The 26,094-nt window shown below is 39.1% G+C and overlaps 1 protein-coding gene across 2 annotated transcripts in view; it reads left to right on the forward strand.

Moving 5' to 3' along the window:
• PPP1R21 (protein phosphatase 1 regulatory subunit 21) overlaps positions 1 to 26,094 on the forward strand; it is a 31,727-nt gene continuing 5,633 nt past the window's right edge. The window contains exons 1-20 of one of the 2 annotated variants that reach the window (XM_063391200.1): positions 2 to 184; positions 2,826 to 2,894; positions 3,287 to 3,433; positions 5,213 to 5,314; positions 6,002 to 6,166; positions 6,267 to 6,325; positions 8,702 to 8,796; positions 11,016 to 11,068; positions 13,035 to 13,184; positions 16,210 to 16,311; positions 16,388 to 16,476; positions 17,335 to 17,471; positions 18,095 to 18,187; positions 19,450 to 19,577; positions 19,953 to 20,105; positions 20,870 to 20,962; positions 22,060 to 22,293; positions 23,686 to 23,721; positions 24,906 to 25,022; positions 25,932 to 26,030. In XM_063391200.1, the coding sequence (XP_063247270.1) occupies positions 125 to 184; positions 2,826 to 2,894; positions 3,287 to 3,433; positions 5,213 to 5,314; positions 6,002 to 6,166; positions 6,267 to 6,325; positions 8,702 to 8,796; positions 11,016 to 11,068; positions 13,035 to 13,184; positions 16,210 to 16,311; positions 16,388 to 16,476; positions 17,335 to 17,471; positions 18,095 to 18,187; positions 19,450 to 19,577; positions 19,953 to 20,105; positions 20,870 to 20,962; positions 22,060 to 22,293; positions 23,686 to 23,721; positions 24,906 to 25,022; positions 25,932 to 26,030 (2,181 nt within the window). In that variant the 5' untranslated portion in view covers positions 2 to 124. Of the gene's footprint in view, positions 185 to 2,825; positions 2,895 to 3,286; positions 3,434 to 5,212; positions 5,315 to 6,001; positions 6,167 to 6,266; positions 6,326 to 8,701; positions 8,797 to 11,015; positions 11,069 to 13,034; positions 13,185 to 16,209; positions 16,312 to 16,387; positions 16,477 to 17,334; positions 17,472 to 18,094; positions 18,188 to 19,449; positions 19,578 to 19,952; positions 20,106 to 20,869; positions 20,963 to 22,059; positions 22,294 to 23,685; positions 23,722 to 24,905; positions 25,023 to 25,931; positions 26,031 to 26,094 lie in introns of both variants that reach the window. The other variant, XM_063391201.1, reaches the window with a different exon arrangement.

Consider the following 26,094-nt stretch of genomic DNA (forward strand, 5'->3'; position numbering starts at 1 on the left):
CGCGTTCCCATCGCCCTGAACCCGGAAGTGCGTCTTCCCATTCGCGGGCGTGCGGGGCCGGCCGGAGCGCCCGAGCCGAGTCCAGCCGAGCCGAGCCGAGTCCAGCCGAGCCGGCGGGGCGGAGATGGCGGCGGCGGCGGAGCTGCAGGGGAAGTACCAGAAGCTGGCCCAGGAGTACTCCAAGGTACCGGGCACCGGGGCCCGCAGCCCTGGCGCCGCTCGGGGCTGCAGCGCTGCTTTCCGTGGTAGCGCGGAGTGCCGCGGGCCCAGTGGTGCCTCTCATGCCAGGGGGATGAGGCGGAGGCAGCCCCGAGGGGGCCCGGGAGGTGCGGGTTTGCAGGTGCCGAGGGAGCACGGCGAGGGGCGGAATGGCCTCGTCTGCCGGACATGCTGGAACACAGATGGGGGGCTCAGCTGTGCCAGGGAAGTGAAACTGGCAGTGCTTCCCAGTCGGGCGCGAGGCTTGGTTTTATCCCCTTGGCTGTGAACATTGCCGAGTCTTGGTCGTGCATCTCACCCGTGTGGGCTCGCTCTGGCCGGCGGTGTGGGAGCTCGGCGGTGTCAGTGGTGCTGGACGTGTCTTGGAAGTGGGCAGGACACTTGCTGCCATACTTGCCTCCTGTCTGTCCCCCTTCTGCTCTAGGTGACTTTACATCCTGTCCCCGGTGCCGCTTGACACAGGGTTTGCAAAGATGTGTAGCCCGCAGTGGAGAATGCATTTCCTTTCCAAGGTGCCTGAGATGAGTTCTAAAATAGCGGAGCTTTGCTTAATACAGAGCCCTTCATTCATTCTTCTGCACTGAAAGGCAGAGGAGACTCTTGGTCTCGAGTGGCAGAGTCCTACAACAGCCTTGGGGAAAAAAGGCAGCACTTTGGTTTTGTGTAGCCCCTAGTCAGCAAGAGCCTTTTTACAAGTGTATTTGAAGCTTCTCCCAGCTTACAGAGCCATGTCTTTAAATACTCTTCTCCTTGGAAGTGTTATAAAAACATCATGTGTAGCATCTAAATTCTTCACAGATAGATATCTTTTTAATGCTTCCACAAAATAATTTTAAGGAAATTTAATTTACTTTGCAGCTTTGTAGGTCACAGAATTCACATGTCTTGTTTTATACAGAGGCTCTGTTATTCTTTGGAGATCAGTAGTGGCTGAGGATAAGCTAATGGAGGGATTTTGGTGCTTGATTCCTGAATGAGCATCAGAAATGTGGGCTTCTGACTATAGCTTCCAAAAGTTCCAGCTGCTGGATCCTTTCTTCTAGTATCATGGTGTCCAGAAGGTTCCTTTGAGCTTCATCATGCACTTCTCAGCTTGTGGGATTTCCCTTCTCCTTTGTAGGAACTATTTTTCCATCTCATCCCGTTTCTCACGCAGTGCAGTTCACTGTGGGACTCCCCTTTGCAGAACCCTCTCCTCTTTGCTGTTGGCTGCTTGTAGGGTGCAGGTGGAAATGGAGATTAGCCCTGGAGTAGCCTGGTCACTTAATGGTGCTGTGAAAGTCACAGAGAGAGTGAACAAGAGTTTGGCAGACTCAGGCAGTGCTTGGGGAAGTCCTTGCCAAAGGATTGCTTTTCCTCTCAGTTCACAGACCAGTCCAGAAGAGGAGTGGGGAGAAGAAGAGACTCTGAAAACACACAAGTTGCAGCTTCTGGCTCTCTCATGAAGGAACAGTCAAAGCAGCTTGTGGCAGCCTGTGTGGGTCACACTTCACCTGGGGTCTCTGGGTGCAGCAGGACTGAGCTGCTTCATTCTCTGCACCTGATCTGTTCCTGCAGTAGTAGCTGTGGCACAAAGACAGGTGTGGAAAACTACTGCACTGCTTCTTCTTGCTAGGGAAACCCTGTGCTTGGAAGTTTTTCTATGGCGCACTGGGAAGCTTCTGGTCTGGCCTTTGTGATGCTTGAGCAGCACAGTGGGAATAGTGCAGGAGAAACAGCTGTGCTGAGCAGTGACTTCTGACCTTTCAAATACAGTCATCACACTGAAACAATGAGCCACTGCTGGTTTACACTGAATCTTACCTTTTATGCACCTGCCAGAGATATTCCCAAACACTGTATAAACCCTTTCAATTTATATCTGCTGCAGTTGGACTCACACATGTCAAATGAATACACGCTGCCTTTGAAGAAACCAGGATTCGAGGAATGGAAAGATGGAACTGTCAGTGTCCTCATTGTTGCAGGGTAGAGGTACTCTGTGAAGTGACTGGGAAATAGATGTCTTGAGTATCACTTTTCACTGCAGTGAATTTAGCTCAGATTTGGGGTACTGTATAAGTAAGGTTTAGAGGGCTTTTCCTTCTACGCTTTTTATGCCTTTTTGTGTCAGTCTGTTCTCTCTGGATCATCTGCTGCTACTGGTAATAAGTAATTTTGCGTTAAACTCCTCTTGAGTTGATACAGATTTTGGTTGTGTTCCAGAACTGGTTATAAACAGTTTTGGGGAGAAGAGGGGAGAGACATAGCCCTGAATATGACCAAGAACTTCATTAGTCAAGGAAGAGATTGCAACTTTTCCATATTTGTTCCTAGTTCTTCAGATCTTAACTATAGTTAAGTAACTGGTCTTCAAAGGTGTTTATTGAGTAAGAGTTTTCTTCTCTTTAACCAAAATGTTCAGGTGGCAAAGTTACTTCTTGTTTCTTGGCAAGTCAGGATATGAAGTGAGTACTTTTTTCAACCTGATACCACTGCTATCTACTTGAAAAAACATTCACACGTGGTACTCTCCTGAGACAATGTGATGCTTTCTGCACTTTTTCATGAGTGGCTTTTATTTATTCTGTTGTCTTGCATAGTTACTGGCATCTCTTGTTTTTCAGCTCCGAGCTCAGAACCAAGTCCTGAAAAAAGGAGTTGTAGATGAGCAAGCAAACTCTGCCTCACTGAAGGTAATCTCTAAAAACTGGTCATGTCAGGTGTACTAGGCTGTGACAAAGTAAGTGGGCAGGGGTGCTTTTTACTAAAATGTAATGTCAATAAAACAAGGAAGAGGGAACTTGATTTTAGTGGAAGAATTTCTGTTTTGCAGCTAGCCTGTTCTCTGTAAGTGCAGAGTTTGTAAAAAGGGAAGGTGGATTCTTGATGATTATCCTATAGAATTAAATAGCTACTTGGGTATGATCTGTGGTCAGCTCAAGGAAATGAAATACATTCTTTTAGTTTAGAAATGATACTTCTTGCCTCTTCAATGTTTAAAAAGTGAAGCAATTTTGTAATTTGTTCCTGTTTTATTTTGTGAGAGTCAGTGTGAAAAATTAAAAATTAATTTTTTGTCATTTAGGAACAACTGAAAATGAAGGATCAATCACTGAGGAAACTGCAGCAAGAAATGGACAGTTTGACTTTTCGAAATCAGCAACTTGCCAAGCGGGTGGAGCTACTTCAAGATGAACTTGCATTAAGTGAAGCTCGGGGCAAAAAGAACAAGGTATGTGCTGAAGGCAAAAAATACTTGCTTAGCAGATGTCTGCTCCTCACCTGTCAAAGCCTTATCCTCATTTTTAGCTGTAGGTATTTTGTGTCATGGGTTGACCTGAATGCTCTTGTCAGAACTTGTGTTATTTTGTTAATTTTTCTTGATGTTAGTGAAAATGGCCATAAAAGAGGTATTGATGTATATATAATGCTGTGTAGTTCCCTACTCCTCTAGTCTGTCAGCTGACTGATGCTGAATTGCTGTCTTCTTTTATGGATATTTATTAAGTGTCAAACAACTGGGAAATACTTTGGAGCTCTGTGATTCTGCACAGCTCAGCTGCTGTGCAGAAAGCTGATCACTCCTCATTTCCCATCTCCACCTCTTTGCTCTGTAATTTTGATGCTGATAGTTAACTCTTCAGCCTGTGATCATAGCTTTTCTTTATGAATCTTGTCAAATGCTTTGAAATCTAAATTTTTAGCTTGTATTCTTTGTTATTTCAAAACGACAGAATGATTTCAACACTGATCTTTCTCTGCCAAAATGCTTGCTGATTAAACCCAGTGAAATCACATTCTAAGACCAACTGTGCCTTCTGTAGGTAGCATCACAGTTCCAGGGGTGGTGTGCTTGGACTTTATTAATTCTCAAGCATCTCTTACTACCTTCCTCAAGAGGGAAACCCTCCTAATTACTGCTGTCTTTTATTTTTAGTGCTGTCTTTTCTCAGTGTGCTGTAGTTACCAAGACTGGCTTTAAAGAAATCATTCAATTGATTAGTAATATAATGATCTTTTTTACTTTTCCCCTAAACTCTTGCCCATTTTTCTGCTGTCCGGTTCCTTGACAAGCATAGTGCTTCTGACTACATTATTCATGCACTACAATAGATTGTTCTTTCAAATGCAGTTTGACCCTTCTGTTGTTTTATTTCAAATTGTGTAAGTTACTGTTTTGGTAGCTGTGTTTCCAAATTTTGAAGGACGTCAGCCTGTCTTTAGTAGCTTTGCAAACCATTGCCACTGAGTTTCTTTCCTATTCATCTGCCAAAATGCACAGCTTTAGTTCCCTGATCTGTGTCAGAGTGCAATCCTTTCAGAGGGAGCAGAACATGTGCCCGTATCTCTGGTGGGGTTCACAGGCTGCATCATTATCTGCCCTACATATCCCTAGTTCATGAAGTTTGGTGTTGAGTTTAAATGCAAAGAGCCTCCCCTGTGTTTGGTGATGATAATACCTTTCTTCAGCAGCGTGGTATATGGGATTCACTGGTGGTCTGAGTCTTGTGGATTAAATGAGTGAAAAATGAGGAATCAGTTGGCAGAGGGATATGTGTGGTTGATGGGCAGGGAGGATGCTGTGGCAGCCTGCTGAGAGCAGCCTGGCTTACACCTGGACCCTTGCTGGGCACAGATGTGCCTTACACACACCTACCAAACCAACTGAGCCTGTGTGTGGAGGGTTTTGGGTTACTGACTGCATGGGATCATGCAGGATTCCAGTGAATGGTGGGCTGCTGCCCATCCAAGTGATCGATTCCCTGTGTGTGTGAGTGGGACACCTGAGTGGAGGCTTTCCTGAGGCAGTGTTGTACCGCTGTAGGGTCACAAGGGTGTGAAGCAAAGGTGCTGCCTCGAGGCTGGTGCTATGTGCAATATTCCCACCTTTTGATACATCCCTCAGTGTCAGCAGGACATCTGCTGGTGTGCCCCTTCTGGGAATTAGCTATGGGAACTGTTCTCACAAACCTGGGACTTGGAGGTAATGAGTGCATTTTGCCTCTTTTAGAAAAGTGTAGAATCCTCATCTCAGCTGAGTCAAGAACAGAAAAGTGTCTTCAATGAAGATCTTCAGAAGAAAATAGAAGAAAATGAACGACTGCATATACTTGTGAGTGAAATTTTGTTTTGCCTTTATTTTTGGTTCAGAAAACTGGTGATACAAACAAAGATATGGAAAGTAAAGTGCTGTCTGAAAACTGGTGGGTTTAGGAGCTTAGTTGTATGCAAAGCAGTGGATTAGATCAGATAATTTATTTATGATGTTCACTAGGCAAATAAAGTATTTTGACTTTGGATTCTTAAGACAGTGTGTGGAATCACATGTGTTTTCTCCTTTAGATTTTTAACTTTTGGTGACAGCTGCCCTACTGAAAATAGTCTGGTACTAGATGGAAATTTCTTAATGAACTAATGTTCATTAACTATTTCAGAATTGCTTTAAAGTTTAAAATATTTTCTGCAAGTTGCCATAATTAAGTCAGGAATTACTTCACCAAAGTGGAATGCATTTCACTTTAGAAAACTTGAGAAAAACCTTTTGGCTCAAGTTCAGTTTTTTCTGTGTTTGCTATTAGTCAGCAATATATTTAAAGAATGCTTAGTACTACAGAACTTTGTTTTTATTGAAGTACTTTGTTCCTGAATATTTTCTCTGTAAATAAAATAAAATTTCGGTTTGTCTGAGAACTGGTAATTGCTGTTAACCTGATCTGGCTAATGAAATTAGAGTAATTTAAAGGACTGGATTCAGTAGACATAGGAAGCTTTTTTAAAAGCTTTGCTTTTCTTCCTGCAGTTCTTTGAAGCAGATGAGCAGCACAAACGTTTAGAAGCAGAGCTGAGGAGTAGACTGGAGGTTTTGGAAACGGATGCTGCCCAGCACCAAGCTGTGGTGGACAGCTTAACCAAGAAATACACAGAGACCATAGAAAAGCTGCAGAATGATAAAGCCAAATTAGAAGTAAGGAGTTTTTCCTCTTGCTTGCAAGTTTGAAAAGTTTTGAAATGCAGTGTCTTGCTGTGTCAGCACTTACATTGTGAGATTATCTTCTTGCATAAAGATCAAGTCTCAGACACTAGAAAGAGAAGCTAAGGACTGTAGGCTTCGAACTGAAGAATGGTAAGTGTCTTTATTTCATATAATGAAAATTTCATTGATGTAAAGAAATAATTGCTGTGAAACACTAACTGGATTATTTTTGAAGAGTAATAGCTTTTAAAAAGGGAGTTTCATTAAAAGACTGATAAAACTCAGATTATATTGTCATGAAGACAAGTGTGAGCAGCGCAGGTCAAGCCCCCTTTTCCTTTGCTATGTTTGGAACTAGACAATTCCACAATTTCTGCTTTCAGTGAGAGCATTTTTGTCTCCAAGCTTTTTAAATAGGAGTGATGTTGATGAAAGCTTGAAGAATTTATTTGTAATGGAAAACCATAGAAAGTAAAAACTTGTATGAAACAGATATGTGAGTTTGTAAAAACTGCTTCTGTGAACAAATTTTGAATAACATATGCTGGGAGAACTGACTGAAAAAAGTTTCAAACCCCCCCTCCACTGCAAAAGCTTCTTGAACAATTGTTTTTGCTTCAGGTATAATGTTCTCAGCTAGAATATTTGAAAGTTTTTATCAGAGATACTTTGTTAGTTTTGGAATGTTTTCATTGTATTGAACACAAGTTGTGTTTCACAAGAAAATGTGAAGCTGAGGACTGTGGGCCAAATCAAATTAAGAATGCATTTTCCTGAAGTTCATTAAGCTGCATTTTTTTTAGAAGATACACATGCGGTATATATCTTTAATATAATGAATAAGATGTGTAGTGAATGATCAGATGCAGAGTTCCTTCTTTCACACAGTAGCCCTGAAGTGTGTATTTTAATTATGTTGATAGATGTCAAGATACTTGAATCCATGAATACAAGTCAGGGTTTTACTAAAAATGACTTACAAAAGGGTGAAAGTTGTGTTTGGCTGCTGTTTGGTTTTTTGTGGTGTTTGAAAAACTGTAGTCTTAATCTGCTACTATTCAGTTCAGGCTTTGTCTATCATGTTCTATGGTGACTGGGTAATGTCTTTGTGAGAAGTTGTCCCTAGTATTTTAAGTTATGCTATATTAAGTTTTTAAAAGTTATAAAGCCTGACACTTTGTTTTAAACACTGAAATCACTGTCTGTTGAACACATGGCAGGATGTGTCTCTGAGAATACTGCCCTTCTGTTCTCCCTGCTTTGTCAGCGGAAGGGATCCATTTGCCTCTGACACCCACACTTTACTCAGAAAAGCCAGGGGATATGAGACATGACAGCCTACATGCTTTGAAAATTAAAGGACAGAATGTAAGGCAAAACATGTCAAACTACTTGTTTGTTAGTCCTCTACAGTATGAGAAGGAAATAGCAGTACATTTGCAGTTTGTTTGGAGTTCATTTTTCATCATGCTCAGTGCTCCTGCAGTAGCTACTGTTCAGTTTCTATGCAATTTTGGAGCTGCTCTCTAAGAAAAAGATTTGTTAATGTGCATGAGCTACCTGTTGGCCAGTTTCTTCATATCTTCCTTGTCTGTTTTGGATTATTTTGCTTTGTTAGACCTGACAAGTTTCTGTGTATCAAATGTAAGAAAGGAAAAAAACCTGTCACTTTGACACATTCCCCTCCACCCTCCACTATATGTGCAGGAGTTCTAGATGTCAAACAGGAAGCAAAACAGTGAAGAATTTGGGGGCCTGAGTTGGGTAAGGTGTGGAATTTGGTCTGAATCAATAATGGCCTGTTCTTTGTAGACATACATATAGAATGCTGGAATATATTACTGTTCATCTCAGGAATCTATTCTTAATATAATAGTAATCTTAATTACTTAGGTTCACATGTATATACACAGTAAAATGCAAGCGAAGAGAATGTAGAGGAAAATCACTTGAGGTTGCATCAGAAACATAATTGTCAAGCTTTGTCAGAACAGGCAGCATCATAACAGTGTTTAAATGTGGGGTTTTGAAAAGCCTTTGAGGTATCTCAAATAGTGATGTGACATAGTTAATTGAATTATTGACAACTCATTAGCTGCTTATTGGAATACTGCATTGGATGCATAGTAACTAACTTGGAGGCCCTTTTACCTTCCCATCCAAATTCTAGTAGAAAAGAATGCCTTCATGTAGCTTATATAATAGTTGCACAATAGGAAAAGAAAGTGAATTTTAACTCTGAAGTAAATGGAGCTTCTCAAGAATGGAATTTAGGATTTACAAGTTTATGGTAACTTTCACACTGCTTTTGTTAAGGATTAGGATTCAATGTTGTGTTAAATATGAGATAAAGGAAGACAAATTACTCCCACTGTATTATTTCTATCTAACTTCTAGAAGGAGACAGATACCTATACACACAAGGGATGCTTATAGTGAGATATGGTGTTGGTGATACAGATGAAATTTTAAAGGTTTACAATGTGTGTGTGTGTGTGGTTTTTCGTTTGTCTTTTTGTTATTTAGCCAGCAACAGCTAAAGAATCTTCAAGCAGCTTTGGGCAGTAGACTGGAAGAATCTCTATGCATAATTAATGAAAAAGTACCTTTTAATGACACAAGTACGTATTGCCTTGGTCTGGGTATCTTGTTTGATTTTTTGGGTATCCATCTGGAGGGAGTACTCCTCATGAATTAAAATTTATTAGCTCTAAGAAGTGTTGGACATCTGAACAGACACTTGGAGGTAACTGTAGTAAGTATTTCTGATACTTGTCATGGTCTTCTTCAGTAATTCTAAAATACCAAGTTTTTATATGTATAATGAAATTGAAACTTGTGAAGCCTTTTGAGTGATTTGCCACTTGTCTTGCTTAGTGTTGGCAGAATATTGTAAACGATGAAGGAACACTGTCAATTTAATGGCTGCTTCATAAAGATCGATTACTCATCTCAAAGAGTATTATTTTTGGCAGGGTATATTCAAGAGTTGCAGTAAGTTCAGGTGGGGGAAAACTTGTGGCTGCAGAGATACTGCATCAATAATAGTCTGCACTTATAACTAGTGGGGAATTTGCCAGGATGTCTCATTGATGAGAAAGCACACAGAGTAGTTCTTACCTGAAGGCTGTCTTAGACTTGTTCGTCTCTCCATGGGGAAAAAAGCTCTTTGAACCTGGGGACTTGTACCTGAAGCAGTGTTTTTACTTCCTTTCCAACTGCTGCTAGATCAGCTGAAGGGCAGCGGATCCCCTGGAGTTAGGAGTGCTGAGCCTTTGCATGGCTGTGGTACAAGCTTGGGTTAGTATGTGCTGGGTCAGTGCTGTGCTCTGCGTGCTTTTAAATAGCTGAACACAAGGGTGGGCAGGCTCTGCCGAGGCTCTTCTGGACCTCTCAAGACAAGGAGGATCTGGAACAGTGAAAAAGCTGAAAGTAGTGAGGAAGGAGCAGAGAAGTGAAAACAGGCTTTTGAATTTCTTGTGTATTTCATTGGTGGCTTTTGTGTTTTTCATTCTGTTTAAAACCTGATGACAATGTTTTAAGTAGCCTTAGGTTCTCTAAAAGCGGATCTGGCAGGTGCTGCAGGGGTGAGTGTTCCAAGCTCTCCACTGGTTTGGCAATCCAGCGAGTCTTGGCTTAGGAACACCAGGTCATCATCTCTAGGAAAAGTTGACTCCCATATGGCATGTCATGCTTAGGTGTTGGTGCCTTGAATTGGTATCCTTTTTACTTCTCTCACTTAGCCTGGCATCTGCTGCCTATTTCTACTTCTCTGGCTCCTTTAGCTTGCATTTTTTAATAGGTGGTTATCATTGTAGCAAGAACTTTGGTAAAATAATTTATCTGCTCACTCAGCTGCCATAGCATAATGCCTTTGCTTGTGTAGTAGAAAACACTGCAAATGGAGAGCATCTCTTTAGTGATAGATCAGTGAAAGCAAGGAGATGTTTGTTTGCTGTGGATTTCAGCTGTCTTCCTATAGACCCTGTAGTTGGCTTCAAGTGTAACTAGCAGCTAAATTCAACAACAATCAAATGACTGCAAAGCATGATTTCCAGAGCAGAAAAAGTTTTTTTCCTTTAAATGTTTTTTTCCTTTAAATTTAACTACCTCTTCTTATGTGTTAATAGCCAAATGTGAATGACACAAAAGGAATAAGAAACTGTAAATTTCTTTTGTGAGCAAATTTTAAACTAATCTGGTTGTTGTTCAGTTGAATGGATGTGATCCCTTTTAAATCTCTAAGACTTTGCAAGCTGTTCTCTAGGTACAAATAGCCCTCTGCCTCTCTACTTGTGGCTGCTTGTAAGTGAATCATTCTAGTTAACTTCATGACTGGAGGAGAATGCTGAAATAGATGGAGAGCACATCTTAGCCTAAGTGTATACAAGAGCTTTAAAAATGTTGAAATCATTAAAAAATACATTAGTCTTACTTGGCCTCTCCTTGGAATGTAATTGAAATTTGAAGATAATCTTAAATTCTTTAAGTGTGATTTCTTTTAAAAGATTTTTTTCACTCTTGTTTGTGATGAATATTGTTTTTTGGGCAAGAGGAGTCTGCTCTTATCTTTCAAATTCAGGGTCCTCAGATGATTAAATTTGACTTACAGTCTGAGGCAAGGGTTGAACTGCTTTCCCTCCACTTAATCACAGAAATCCTTAAGTGAGGATATTTAAGGCTACTGTATTGGAGTCAATTATTTGTATCTCTTTAGTTAATATTGCTTACATAACCTGTAATACCCCTGCAATGATTTTTAAATCAGTATTTACCAAAAATGTCTCTTAACCTCCCCCACAATTTAACAAGTGCTTATAACTCAATTTTTGTCCTGTAGGATCTACTCGATACAATGCTCTGAATGTACCATTGCACAACAGAAGGAATCAGGTAAGTGCTTCTTGTGGCTTCATGTGACTCTCTGCAACTTTCTACACAGATCTTGAAATAAAACCAGTCATTTCAGTACCTGAAATGACAGAAGACAGCCTGTCTTACTACTGTTGTGATATTCTGAGGGCATTTCTGCACTTTTTGAGAGGTTGTGCATGTTGTTGTTGTGTCAAGGAGTATTATGTGAAGTATTATTTTATTGGGTCAACCTTCAGTAAGCCAGAAGTCAGAACATTTAATTTTTAAAGTTGATTGAAACTACAGTAGTTCAGAGGTCTTCCATTGAAAAAAGGTACTTTTGGTATCCTAAATTCCTTTGCTCTCAAACTGAGATTCTCTAGTCACATCACTTGAGCTCCAGAGAGAAAGTATGCATTTGTAAACTGCACACTGGTGTGTGCACTAAGATGCTGTACTAGTTAACATTACTTGGCACCAGTCACAACCCTTTCAAGGCATAAATCATGTCACTTTGAGATCTCTGCGTGGTTCATTTACATTTTGTGGGATGTACTTCTTGCTAAAACACCTCTTACTTGCATTAAAATACCCCTTATATACTTGAACGTTTTTAGAAAACAAACAATTTCTGTTTACTTCTGTAATTTAATGACGTTCCTTGTGAATGGTGTTTATTCAGTATTCAAATTTGTTTTCTGTGAATGGCTGAATATTTTAAGGGTTTTTGCAATAGTAAATCAGAAACCTGTATGCAGTCAAAATTTTCCTGTGTTGCTAACACTGAGAATGGGCTCTACAGCACTGTGGGTTTTTTTCTGTTTCCTTGAGTGTCTCAAGCCTTCAAGTTAGTGCATTCAGATGCTTCTGCGGGAAGATTAAGACAGTTGTTGTTACCATTCTTCAGAAGTGTCTGTAAAGAGACCTTTTTCCTAATAATGTCTGCTATGAGAACAGGTGACTTGCTGTTCAATTTTGTGATCGAAATAGCCTTAAATTTCAGGTTGCTGTTGCTGAGTTCCAAGAAAAATCTGAATAACTGCATGGAAGCTTTCTCCTTTTACTGTTTTCTGCCAGCACTATGTCAGGCAGCCTCATGCTTCAAGATATCCAGTCTTGAAAATGTTCCAGGACAGATTTTTATGACTGGCATTGCCAGTGGAGGCAAAATGTTGGTGTATTAGCACAGACTGCAGCGTAAAGGACAGCAAAACAGTAATAGTGTCCATTCCCTTCCTTGTGTGGCTAATTAACATACACAAACTGGGTATAATGGCTGCTTTAATTACTTGACACCATCCCAGATCCATAATCAAGACTGACCTGATTTAACAGGCCATTGAAGCATTAAGAGTATATCTCTGAAGGATAAGTTATTCTTGGCTGAAATGTTAGTATAACATTATTCTCTTCCCATAAATCCCAACAGAGAACAGTTTTCTTCTCTCTTGCATTTATGTTCCATTCTGGATTAATTTCTTTGATACCTTCCTGCTGTACTAAAGACACAGAACAGCCTTACTCATGAACAGCAGCTCAGTTCTGTCCAGGAGAATAAGAATTGAGTGTTCTTGGTTAGAGAAGCAGACACCTTTAATTTTGGGAGAAACCATTATTGGTTTTTTACTAATTAAATTGAGGTTTCCTTGCAACCTGGTGTTGGGCTGTTGTCAGCAATTAGTCTATTGTTTCAGACATGGTATCTGCAGTTGTGCTGACCTCTAAGTGTTTTTGTGGCTTGCAAGTTTGAAAAATGCAGCAGAGGTGAACCATCACCAGTTGTGTGAAATAAAAAGATACTTGTTGTCAACAATGTGCACTTCTGAGTGGCATTGTAATTTATGAATAAAAATTAAGTTAAATACAATTGCTGTTGTGTATTTTAGGCTGAAATAATAAGAAGAAAGAAATTGCTGGTAGTGATTTTTTTTGTATCCGAACAGGGCTTTTCTCATATTTAAATAGATCCATGTCAAATACAATAATTTTATAACTGTCTTTACAGCTGAAGCTGCGAGACCTAGCTGGCCAGGCCATGGCTTTTGTCCAAGAACTTGTAACAGCTCTCCTGAACTTCCACACCTACACTGAGCAGAAGGTACAGATCTTCCCCATTGATTCTGCAACAGACATAATATCGCCCTTAAATCAGAAGGTAAAGTTTACACACTTCAGCTACTAATATATTCAATATATTTCATGAGTGATTGATCTTAGTCATGCAAGCTTGCACTGCATTTACTGAAATGCTGTGTGTTCCTGAGAGCCAGCCCCTGCTGCATGAGAGATCTTTTCTGCTCCGTGAATTCTCTGGATGTGGGTGAGGTGTAGCTGCAGAGAATCCTTTTCCCATGTGCCTCTGCTAGAAGAGAAATAAGATAATCAAATCAAAGCTTTGCCGTTTTAATTGCTAAATTGAAGTGCATTTGTTGAAAGTTCAGCTGACTTGTTTTAAAATAATAATGCACAAATATTGCTCTGCTAAATAGAGCTTGTTTTAATTAACGCATTGGGGCATGGGAAATGTTGAGACAGAATCTGGTCTTGTGTTTAAAGTATTTAGCTGTAATTGTAAATAAAGGATAGAAGGTAGGCTTATGAGGGAGAGAACCTGGACTCTGTTCCCATGTCAAAAAACAACTTTATAATCTGATTTTGGGCTGCTTGTATGAAGCTGTTTCCTGTAAGTGTTCTGAAGCTTCAAGTTTTTAAAGCATGTTGAGGTTAATATGAGAAATCTGACTCATCTCTTTTGACACAATTCCATGGAAAGATTTTCTGAGAGAATATCATCCAGAGATGTTAAGCTGCATGTTTGGACTTTGTGTTCTTATGCTGTGAGTAGAGAAAATAACTGTGCACAAGGATTTGTGTGGGGATGCATATATATATGCTCAAATTGCATTAAGATCAGAGTTGACTTCATAGTTCAAGGGGATCTGTTTAAGTCTATTTAAAGTTGCAGGGAGTATTTTGTGATTCAGTCTCTTATTTTCAGTTTTGTAGTTGGTAAGGCTCAGACTTAAGGTACTCAGGTGAATTGTGGTTTGCATTGATCAAATGGCTGCAGTGCATGTGGTGTCAGTGTTAACTATCACAAAACTTTCCTGTTCTTTGGAAAACCTCCTATAATCTCTTTGCAGGTAACAAATATGCTTATGAAGGTGGTTATCCACTGGAGAAATCCCCTTCTGTTTGCCATCTCAGTTGCTTCAACTGTTTTAGTCAAGAATACCCTTCTGCAGAGATTCAGCATAGTTTGAGAACATTTCCTTGCTCCTGCCACCAAATGCACTCAGAATGGCATGTCCTTTTTGTGAAAATTACGTGGTATTGTCATCCTTCAGATTTTTTGGTGCAGGAGTGGTGTCCTTTTTTTTAATGTGACCCAATGTGGTGATTGCACTCTCAGATACTACTGCAGTTTACACTAAAGCAATAAAATCATATTTCCTAGACATCTCACAGATTTTTTTTCCCTGACCTCTAAGTTAACACTTCTTTGTTGTTTTTCAGCACAGCTGAAACATGCAACTTAATCAGAACCATAATTTCATTTCCTTTTCTTTTAATCGATTCTGATTCAGTAGTTCAGGCTTTGTTTTCATAATTATGTCTCTTGTAGTCTGCCCCATTGTGTATTCATGACCTAATTCCCTCAATGCATGCTATTTCTCAGGGCTTTTGCTGTGACTTTCCAGCACTGAAGCATATTTTGTTGCTCACTGAAGCTGTAGTTGCTCCTGTATTTTTGATTATGTATTTTCTTGGCAAGGGTTCTCAGTGTGATGATTTTTTAAACATTTTTTTTAGCTACTCCACCAAGTTGGTCAAAAACCTCTCCTTAATATGGTAGAGAGAATGAAACAAGTGTCAGGCAGTGGCTTAGCAGACTTGCACTGATTTATTTTTCCCCAACTCCAGGTCTTGTCTGGTGCTTTCAAGCTATTTTCCCCACCAAACACTCAAAGTAGATGTGGACAATTCCCTGCCAGGTTCAAGTATTCCTTTTCTCTTTAAGTGTTGGATTGCTGGGTTCTGCTGGGCCTACAGCATCATGCTGTATAATTCAAGTCCTCTCTCCTGCAATGCAAGCCAGGAGCATTCTGCATGTGTTATTTCTTCCTCCTTATATGTAGCAATTTTCCCTAATTCCATCCAGGTTTGTGCATGCATGGATCAGAGCTTAGCATCTCGCTCTTCTTGTTAACACTGTGTCACTGTGCTGTAATAATACAAGGAACAATTAAAATCTCTTGTACTCTGTTTGCCTGGGATCTTTAGCTGCTCTTGTGGTGTAAAATAATCAAAGGTGAAGGCATCTTACTGTGGGGTAAAATAAAAACCAGGATTGTTTTTGACTACCTGTATTAATTTGTGGAAGCAGCTTTTTGTGATACTGAGGTACCAAAAAGGATAACTGATGGTGTTGTTACATTTTGATTGTGTGTAAGAGTTCTTAATGCTCTCAGATGTCTTTTTTTGAAGGCAAAATTAACTATAGGATTTAATTAAGGAATATTTAGCAAAATCAGGCAAGTCCATGAGGCCGAAGTTTCATATTGCCCAAACCTGTCATGGTTTTAGAAGTAAGAATTCTCCTGTGATCAGTTGGAGACCCATGCTTTGCATTAGCATAAGGATGCTTTGACTCATGTTGAAAACTGGGCTGGACACAGATGAAGACACATCTCTTGCTCTCAGTTTGACTTGGGTTTAGTTCTTCACTACTTTGCACAGCACAGCTTTGCAAATGTTTGTGCTGATGGGCAAGGCTGGGAGGCAAACAACTTTTGGGAGAAAGGTGGGATAGTTGATTCTGGTGTCTAAATGGTGCATGAATCTAGCCTTAATTGGATGGAGTGGAGAAAGGAATGCAGGAATATTTAAAAAGAGAGGGTTTGGTGTGCTGTGCATGCAGTTGGAAAGGGACAGGGTGCCGTGGCAAAGCCCTAGTGGGATTTTGCCTAGATTTCCAGTACTTCTCACTTTCCCTCAAGGTGTGTTTGCCCTATAAGAGGAGGTTGCTGTACATCACTGGACTGTCGTGTCTCATAAAGACATCTTAGGCATCGTTAAAGGGGACAGGGGCTTTGCCAAAATGTCCCGTTCTGTTGTTGCCTCGTCAGAGTGTACATGAGCCGTCAGCAAGCACCATTTTAAAACCTCTCTGTCCTCAGTTCTCACAGTATCTCCATGAAAACGCTTCCTATGTTCGCCCTCTGGAGGAAGGAATGCTGCACTTGTTTGAGAGCATCACGGAGGATACTGTGACAGTCCTGGTAAGATTTCCTCCTTTTAGTATCTAGAAAGATTTTTACAGAGCACAAACACTTACCTGTCGTTTTTTCCTTTCAGGAAACAACTGTGAAATTGAAAGGCTTCTCAGAACATTTAGCTTCCTACTTAGGCTTTTTAAGAAAGATTCTTCCTTATCAGTTAAAAAGGTACCTTTCATTTCATAGATGAAATTTAAAGGCACTGTGTCAGGTATGCAGCACTGTCAACATCTACAACTCAAATATTAACTCAAACCTTAAAGCACTCTATGCCTCTGCTCTGTCTTAAAAGGCTGAACTTAATTTTTTAATATTGTTTTCTAAACCTTGAGATTAGGCATGGCTTTTTTGAGGCATTAGGACTAAAAACATATATTTTAAAGCCAGTCCACACACACCCTCCCTCACAGATGAGACTTAAAAAATAATGAAGCTTTCATTAATGTTTCTTTGTGTTATTTAATAGCATTGGTACTATTCAGGTGTCATACACTGAAACTGTTAGTGCCTTGAGCCTCTCTTTGTGTTATTCATCATTCAGTAAATGTAGCAATGTAGTAAAACTTGGCCAGGTGTACAGTCCTTCTGCTTTGAAAGTCTTTATTCCTGACTTGATTGAAGGGAGGTGAATTATAGGTGCAAAGAACTGCTTTAAGGGAGGGTTTGGACTAAGAAGAAAAATCTTGATTTATGCCTCTTTTATACTGTTCTCATGCTCCTTAGGAAGGGAAAGAGAATTTATGTAGTAGAGGGAAAATTCTTCAAATGTAAATTGCTGCAATCTGTTCCTTGCTGTGAGAGAGTCATTCCTGGCTTGTGACAGAAACACCTAGGAGTGGAGATGCACACAGTGATTTTCATGTATTGCTAAGTTCCTCTGCTATGTTAGCCTTTCTTAAATAAATTCCAGGTCTGCTCTTGCTTTGGACTGGGGAGGTGGAGAACACATATGTGCTCCAAAACTCGTGAACTTGGGCTTTTTTAAGACAATTGCTTGCTTTTAAAAAATAATTCATATATTCCTAGTTTGGAAGAAGAGTGTGAGTCTTCTCTTTGCACAGCTGCTTTAAGAGCTAGAAATATGGAGCTGCACAGAGACATGAAAAGGTTGACTGCAGTCTTTGAGAAGCTACACACATACGTCAGTCTTCTGGCCTTACCAAGTAAGTGTCAGTTCTGGCCTGGTTGGTGACCCTGTGACTGGTTTTCTGTGGGTTTTTATAGTATGATGACAGTGTGCCTTTTGGCACCTCTTAATTATGAAATCATTAATAAGCTACATTTTGTTATTAATCATCACTTCCAGCCCCTTGTCTTCATAGGATATTACAATTGTCAGGGTAACGACTGAATAAAATGAAGTAGAGCCTTTGTGTGTATGTATGTGGGGAAACTATCTCCAGATGCATCCTGGAAATAGCAGTAGGAAAAGGTTATTGTAGAGCTTCAGGCTTTTTCAGTCTTTACCCTTTAGAAAGGCCCAGATGATCCTTCCAACAGTTGTGAACATGTCTTTCTGTGTGTGTGGTTTTTGACACCAAAAATAATTGATATTTATGAAATCTGAATAAAAACTAGGGAGCTTGAGAGTCTTCCACCTGCCTGCTCTGCCAAAATTGGATGTATGTATGTTTGATATTGCAGGGGAGATTTAAGTAAATTAATCTATTATGACTCATACTCCATGGAAATGGTTCTAGTAGGTAGAAACTGATTCGAAGCTAACTTCTTTTATTCATGGTCAAATCTTAGTGTTGTGGTTTTGCTTTATATGTGTTACTCTTAGGTACAAGACCAGAAGGACTCCTTAGGACAAATTACAACTTTGTGTTTACAAACATTGCTGCCAGTCTTCATGGATTCCATGACATTTTAAAAGGTGAGAATTGGGAATGTTTTCTTGCTTCAGCTTTGCTTCTTTCTTGTTTAGCATAGCACACATGCACTCTCTGTAACAGTGCTGAATGTATTGTATGAGCTAAATCTGGTTGGTTTTACCTTTAGAAGCTAAGAAACTAAACTTACTAAGCATTTGTTTTATATATTCATGCATGGTTTTCATTCCTCCATTCTGTTAGCTTTGTTGTTCGGAGTTGTTGGATTATTTAATTGTGGTTCTCCAGATTTTCCTGAGCAGTATCACACTTATTTTCTCTCCTGAAACTAGCATACAGAATGGAATGCTATGAAATGTACATATTTTCCCCTGCATATGTAGCATTGACCCAGTACCTGCCTTTAAAGTGGGGTTTTTCCTTCCTATTTTTAGGATGATGACTATTTTTAACATGAATATATAACCAAAGTTTGCAAAGAAGTCTTTTGAAACTTGGCTTCCTCTGAATAATAGTTTACCTTGCTTTTATCAGAACAACATGGATATGTTTCAGTGAAGGGCTATTTGGTTAAAAGTCATAATTTTAAAACTGATGTTGCTGCATGTCCTAGAATTTCAGTACCATGTAGCTGTTACTGGGGAGAAAATAATCCATAGAGATGAACTGGATTTTTACTAGTCAGCTGTTTAAATGTTAAGCTTCTGTTATTTTAAGCAAAACTGGTTTTTTTCCTAATATTGTTTTAAAGAAAAAAAAAAGGAGATATTAAAGATTGTACCTCACACAAAATGGGACCCAAAACCAAGGATTTTGTAGCCTTTATAAGTTTAAAATACTTTCAACCTCTTGGTGTGGTCACTATAATATAAAGTCAATCCAACTTACACTTTAAAGGAAATGAAGAAAATAGAAGTAGTGAATAAAACTGTCAGTAGAATTCATTAGTTATCAACAGAAATGCTCTTATCTCACACTTCCAAACTCTCTTCTTTCTCAATCCCAACTAGTTTTGAATTTCTTAAGATTACTTCAGATGACCATTTGTAGTGATGATGTGCTGGGATTTCTCCATTCTGTAGGAATAGTGCTTTGTTTTAAAATAGGTGCACATTATTCACTTGTCAAACAATTACTATTTTTTTAATAAGGCCACATTGAGAATGTTCTTACATGATAAATACTTGATTCGTTTTAAATTTTTGTGTTGTTGAAATTAATATATTTAGACTAAGATACTTTTGTAAGTTACTTTCAAAAAGTTTTGTATTCTTAATTTGGCATAAATGTGCTTTTCCTTTTCCAGATATTTCCAAGCACTATAGTCAGAAAGCTGCTTTAGAACAGGAAGTTCCAACTGCCACACAGAAACTGATAACTACAAATGACTGTATTTTATCCTCTGTTGCTGCTTTAACAAATGGAGCAGGCAAGGTAATGGGATATTCCTGTTATGAACAATGCCTTAACTTGTGCAGATTTTTAAGGAAATAAAAATAAACTTAGCTGAATGATTTAGAAAATCCTTGTGTGTGCCTCGGATATTAATAATCTTTAACATCATGTTGATTCTTGAGTTATTTTCAGGCTATGAGTTAAAAACAACTGAGTGAATGATAAAAGTAGATACTGTGAAGAGGATGCTTTGTGTTACAAAGGTCTGAGTTACATGGAAGAGCCTGTAGCTTATTTCAAAGTCTTGTTAACAAGTCCAGTTTCACTAAATACTTGTCTTTTGAAAGAATAATTGCTCCAATGAATCTTTCTGGTCAATTTAAGTGAAAGAGCCACTTCTTTTGATGTGTTTAGATGGCCTCCTTCTTTAGCAACAACTTGGATCTCTTCACCACCTCGTTGAGTTATGGCCCTAAGGGAGGAGCAGAGTTCATCAGCCCTCTCTCAGCCGAGTGCATGCTGCAGTACAAGAAGAAGGCAGCTGCTTATGTGAAGTCCTTGAAGAAGGTTTGTTCAGCCAGCATGCTTGCACAGAGAGATTGCAGTTCCATTGATAGTTGGTTATGCCAAGGAGGATACAAACTAAGGATTTGCTCTTTGGAATGGAAGAGGTTCTCTGAATGACAGGTTTTGGCTGAGGAAATGGAACCCTCAGGGCAGTAATGCTACTGAAAGCTTGAGCGAGCGTAGTTGCCCTCACAACTAAGAGGGTATGTGCCAATTCTGCCATTACCCATTTCCACTAATTATTTCTGTGCCAAAACTCCAAGGAGAAGAGGGTGGCTGCTTATTTAAATTTCCTCCTGTATTCACCAGGAATATGGAGCACATGAGACTGTATTCTTACACTTGCATTCACTGGCACACATAGGGAAAAAGAAAGGAGGTACACTGGAGAAAATGTGCTGAACCAAAGGGTCGAATGCTGTCTGATCTCCCTGTTGCTTCCATTAAAATTAACCATTAAGTCATAATGTGCTTAGCAGTTGTTACTAAATCACTTTACTGCAATGTCTGTAAAGAGGACTTTAAGATACCTTTGGTCATTAATTAACACTTGGAGTTTCTGAGCACTTTTTAATCAGCTGTACCTTTTGGGGTGGTATTTCTTGAGAGCTCAAACCATTTTTCCTACTGCCCGGTAAGCACTTGGAACATGGGGTTTTTTCCCTTTACTAAAGTAAGGAAAGTAGTAAGAAAATGAAAGTAGAATACATGTTCTGATCTAGTGCATAACATGTTTTGAGAGGGGTTTTTTGATTCTTCTGTAGCCTTGTGCAGATTCAGTGCCTTATGAAGAGGCTTTAGCCAATCGCAGAGTTCTCCTGAGTTCTACAGAAAGCAGGGAAGGTCTTGCACAACAGGTATTGTGGTGTACAATGTACTAACATACATGCTAGTGTATTTTGTAAAGGTAAACTTGTATCAAAGTCTGCACATTTATGTCTGTCGTTATTTGTAGGTATATATGAACATGCTGAACCTTAAAATTAGACTGTAGATGTCTTGTAGAGTTTTGAAAATAAAACCCTTGTCAGGCTGGGTTATCCGCAGAATGTACATGGAGATAGATGTAGGAGCCAGGATTGTGTCATTGATATCTTCATTTGGGAATACAAGAAGTCAAGTAATCTTTAATAATTAAAATCAATGGAAAATAAATACAGGAATAAGGCATACTGAAGGATTAATTTTTAATGCTATGTACTGATTTGAGTTCTCTTTTGGACTGTGCAGGAATTATTAGCACTGGTTAAGAGCAGTGATTTTTCTCTTCAGTTGAAGTAATAGGGTTTCTATCTTCCAGTATGCATATATATATTATTTTTTTCTGGAAGGTGAAGCAGGGTGGGTAGCATGGTATTTAAAAGGTCTACGTAGTTTGTCCATTGCTTCATGTGAATGAGAGTAATTAATACTGACACTTCTTTATTAGCTTGTATACTCAGCCTGTACTTGACTAATTGTTATTGAACTGTTATGGAAGCAAATACTTTGGTGTTGTTTTTTTTTTGTAGTTGGCGATATTCTAAATGTATTAGTAGGACTGAAATTAATTTCAGCAGAAATGTGCAGTGATTAGATGTGTTGTGTTCCATAGTTGTTTTCTTACTTGGGCAAAGTGGGTGGTTCTGTCTGTGTGAGGTGGGACAGTTTGTCTTTCTGGCATAGAAAAAGGTAGTGATAGTGCCAGGTACACATCTTTCAAGTTTTCATAGCTTTGGTTTTTCACCTAGTACACAACGTTGTCAGTTTCATGAGCTATGCATGTTTCAAACTAATTAAATGACAAAGAATCACAGCTAAACACACAGCTCAAAACAGTAGTTGTTTACCTGCTGCACTTTGTTGGCTCACTTATGTAATGGTTTAAAATAATACTGTCCTCAAACATTTCCTGTGTGTGGGTTTTTTCCTCACTGGGTTCAATAACCTGGACTGTAAACTTTCCCTCCTAAAGGTCCAGCAGAGTTTGGAGAAAATTGCAAAACTTGAACAAGAAAAAGAACACTGGATGTTGGAGGCCCAGCTAGCTAAAATAAAGCTAGAAAAAGAAAACCAAAAACTGAAGAACTCTCTTAGTGGACATTTAACTGAAACTATCCAGGAGCGTTCAGTTTTGCCAAATATAGCAGAACAAAAGAAGGAAACCACAGAAAAGAGTCTGAGGGAACCTATTAAGAGCACCAGTCTGGTAAGTGACCTTTCCCTTCAACAGAGAAAAATCCATCTTCTTTAGTAGCAGTGCTGTTTGATCAGTGGAACACTAAAAATAAAAGCCTTTTGACTGTATTGAAAAGCATTCATTCTTGGGGTCCTTGTATTTGCAAAGCTGCTTGCAAATTCTTTCTGCAGAGTTTGACACTTCTTGGATTTTGAGGCTTTGTTTGCTGTCTTTAGTATTGTGAAGATATTTTTGTAGTTCTGTACTTCTGTAACTGAGGGGAAAATAATAGGTGCTTAACCCCTGAGTTGTCTGTAGTTAGGAAACCTTGCAAGCGGTGTGTATCTTGGATTGGGCTGGTGTTTCCAATACTTTTATTCATCTCTAGGTGTGTTAAAGCAAGTGGAAGTAGGTAGACAGTGTTTGTAAATGCGTTTGAGGACTTATTAGGGTCAGTTTGGTTTCAGCAATTGCTTTTGGATGTAGCATGCTCTTCTGTGTAGGTAAATGGCTTTTTCCTGTTTACTACACAGATTTAAAAGGACTTGGCCTTTCCCCTGCATTCCACTTCTGAAGTGGCATAGTGGTAATAACAGGAATGTCATCTGTAAGAAATAATAAATCTACTCAGCATTCAGAATGTGAATTCTCTTCATATTCTAGAATTCTCTCTCTCTTTTTTTTTTTTTTTTTTTTTTTTTTTCCCTCTCCACTTTCCTGCTCCAGGATAAAAATAATTAGTGGATTGTTTTGAAATCCTCAATTTTGAAGTAAACTGGCATCTTAAGTTTTTGATCCTCTATCTGAATCCTTAGGAGTTTGAGTTACTCATAGGAGTTACTCATAGGTCAACATATTGTGTGAATATTTCCCAAACATAGATCTCTAGTCCTGTTGAGATCAAGAGGAAGAAAGCCCTTTTGATTCTCTGTGAAGATACCCTTTCATGAAACCTTACACTGCTTACACTGCTCTTGTAGAGTTTTGTCAGTACTTACTAGTTGGAGGGGAAAGGAAGGAATTTGGAAGGTATTCAAGAAATCCATGTTGAGTTTCTTTCCTCTTAAACATGACAAGTAATGTTTCAGTGTGCTAACGTGGCTCTGAATTAGTTTCATATGATGAAGCAGTTGCATAACCATATGAGCCCAGCTGCATCTTGTTGCTTTTATTGCCTTTTCCCTGTGTACCTTGCAAGATAGGAGATATATTTATGAGAATTGGTGTCAGGTTTAATTCTGTTCAAGGCACTCATGTAACCAGTCTTGTTAATGTTACAGGTGGAAGTACTTAAATTTGATTTCAGTTTGAATGGTTGCAAGGTTGTTAAAATTCAAAGTCCTTCTATGACTGAAACCAAAATGCAACTATGGTATCTCTTTTTTGCAGTTCTCATTAACTGTATTTTCTTCCTTGTTCTAGATTGGAATGTTGACTGTAACTACTGATAATGAAAAGGTAATCTGTTTTAAACATTATTAAAGTCCATCTGTTAGGTACTTCAATTCTGATTCTGCTAAGCTTATTCCACAGGTCTAATCACCAAGAATACTCCTGTATAATGGCATGAGTTGGTTATGTAATCTTTATATACTAAATGGTCAAATTTCAGAAATCTATGTGTTCTTAATTTTCTTCTTGTATTAGTGATCTATTATTTGGCCCATGTAAGCATTTTGGAGCAGTGTGAACTGGAGTCAGGGTCTGCTCTCTGTCATTTGGGGAAGGTGCTGGTCTGTCTGTGCCTCAGTAGCCCAAACTGCACTCCAAGCCTCAGTTCTTAACCCTTGAGGAAGGGCTCAAGCTGCATAAAAGACCCTGGCTGCAGTGCCTGGGATACAAAGCAGAGGTCTCACTGAAACAAACCTTGAACCAGCCCTCAGACTAAAAGTTAACTCTTCATTTAGCCCTGCTATAATGTAACACTTGCTCCAGCAGGAATTTCTGAGAATAAGATTCACTGCTTTCCCTTTTCTGATATCAGAGAACTGATGGAGTTTAGTTCGTTCCTCCTTGTCTTCTGAAAGTGTGATTTAAAAGGGGTAGGGGCTATATAATAACTAATACAAGTTCTTAAAGGCTTCTGCATAGTGCTGAACTTGAAGGTAATGACAAATCATGTGAAAGCTGACTCCAGTGGATTAGTCTGTAAACTACTGAGTTGTTGGGCTTTTTTATTTTTTATTTTCTTTTTTAATTTCAAATGTTGTAAGAAACTTCTTCAGGATGCAACACTAGTAATAGTCATGACTTTTGTATGCTTCTGAAATACAGTTATGTAAAGAAATTCTTCCTTGTTGGGAAGAGACAGTAAGTTTTCATGTAGGTGAAAGCTGTTCACTTCTGCAGTGGATTTTCATCTTCTCCAGACACTTGATATATTAAAGCAAGTTAAATTCTTACCTCTTCAGTCAGCTCCTTGTCCTGTGAGAAAATCTGACATTAAGAGTCCCCATCAGAGTGACAAATTGCAGTGTAGCCTGCTGTAATTTGTCTGTTGTGTTTGGGGAATTAGATGCTTTTTGATAGAGCAGCCAGGCCTGAGAAGGAAAGAAGAAAAAAGTCTGTATAGAGGTGATGTTGGAATTCGGGTATTCAGTCTATGAAACATAAATGTTGTCTGCTTAAATTTTCTTTGCCAGGCTCCAGATGTTGAGTCTCGTGAAGATCTGATAAAAACTCACTACATGGCCAGGATAGCAGAGCTGACCTCTCACCTGCAGCTTGCTGACAGCAAATCAGTGCACTTCCATGCTGAGGTGAGCATGCAGGCAATGACATAAATCTCTTTTTGTACTTCTCACAGGCAAGTGCTGTGACAGTGAGTTTCAATATACGGAGCATAATGTTTTATAAAAATCTGTTCCTGGAACATTTTTTGACTGTGGTCTAGCATGCATAAAAACAGATCTATAAAAGAACTTTTTGTTTTTAATAAATCCTTTGGTAGCCTTGTCTTGGCTGTATTAGGAAGAATAATATGTGTCATGTATAGGTTTGTTCACATAAGCTGAAGCAGCTGGCTTTAGTTACCAAGGAAGTTTTGACTTAATTTTATAGTGATGCTGAAGTAATTCAAAAATATTTGAGTGTATTATGAAGTGATGGAAACAGCTCTCCTGAGAAAATTGGCTCTTAGGCAAAAGTTATACTGCAAGAATGAACAAGTTGATTCATTGTATCTATGATTTCCTTTTCATTTCAAGCCATGGGGAACTTTTCTTGAAAGTAGTGGCTGTTTGGATTTGTGTAATAAACGATACATGGAATATACCAGAGCTCCAGGTTAACAGAACAAATCCTCTTAAATATTTTTTGTTAATGGAAGATGACATGGTATGGGGGAACCATCTTTTCTGTGATATTTGAGCCTTGTATGAAGTGAGTTGTTTGTATGGCTTTTTACTTAAGTAAAAGTTTTGTAGCAGTTACGTGAAAAATACATTATTTACAGGATTGGCAATATGATAGCTCTGTAAAATGAAACATTTAATGTTAACTATTCCTTTACCTCTGCATTTAAAAATGTGCACAAGCTCTGAGTTTTCTTGAAATCCAAGTATCACAGAAAGATGGGAAAGTCCAAGGTGATCACTTAAGGATGCCACAAGGCAATACTCTGGAACTGACTTCTGTCCCTTGTCCCCTCCCTGTCCTGTTCTTGGTAGTGTCGAGCACTTGCCAAAAGACTTTCTCTGGCAGAGAAGTCCAAGGAATCGCTCACAGAAGAGTTGAAGCTTGCCAGTCAAAACATCACCAGATTACAGGCAAGTAAATTGTTCTGTAACGTAACAGATGCATTTTGTAACTGTGTCTAAGTGGAAGTTGGAG

This window comes from Prinia subflava, chromosome 2 (assembly GCF_021018805.1).
Source record: "Prinia subflava isolate CZ2003 ecotype Zambia chromosome 2, Cam_Psub_1.2, whole genome shotgun sequence".
NCBI lineage: Eukaryota > Metazoa > Chordata > Aves > Passeriformes > Cisticolidae > Prinia > Prinia subflava.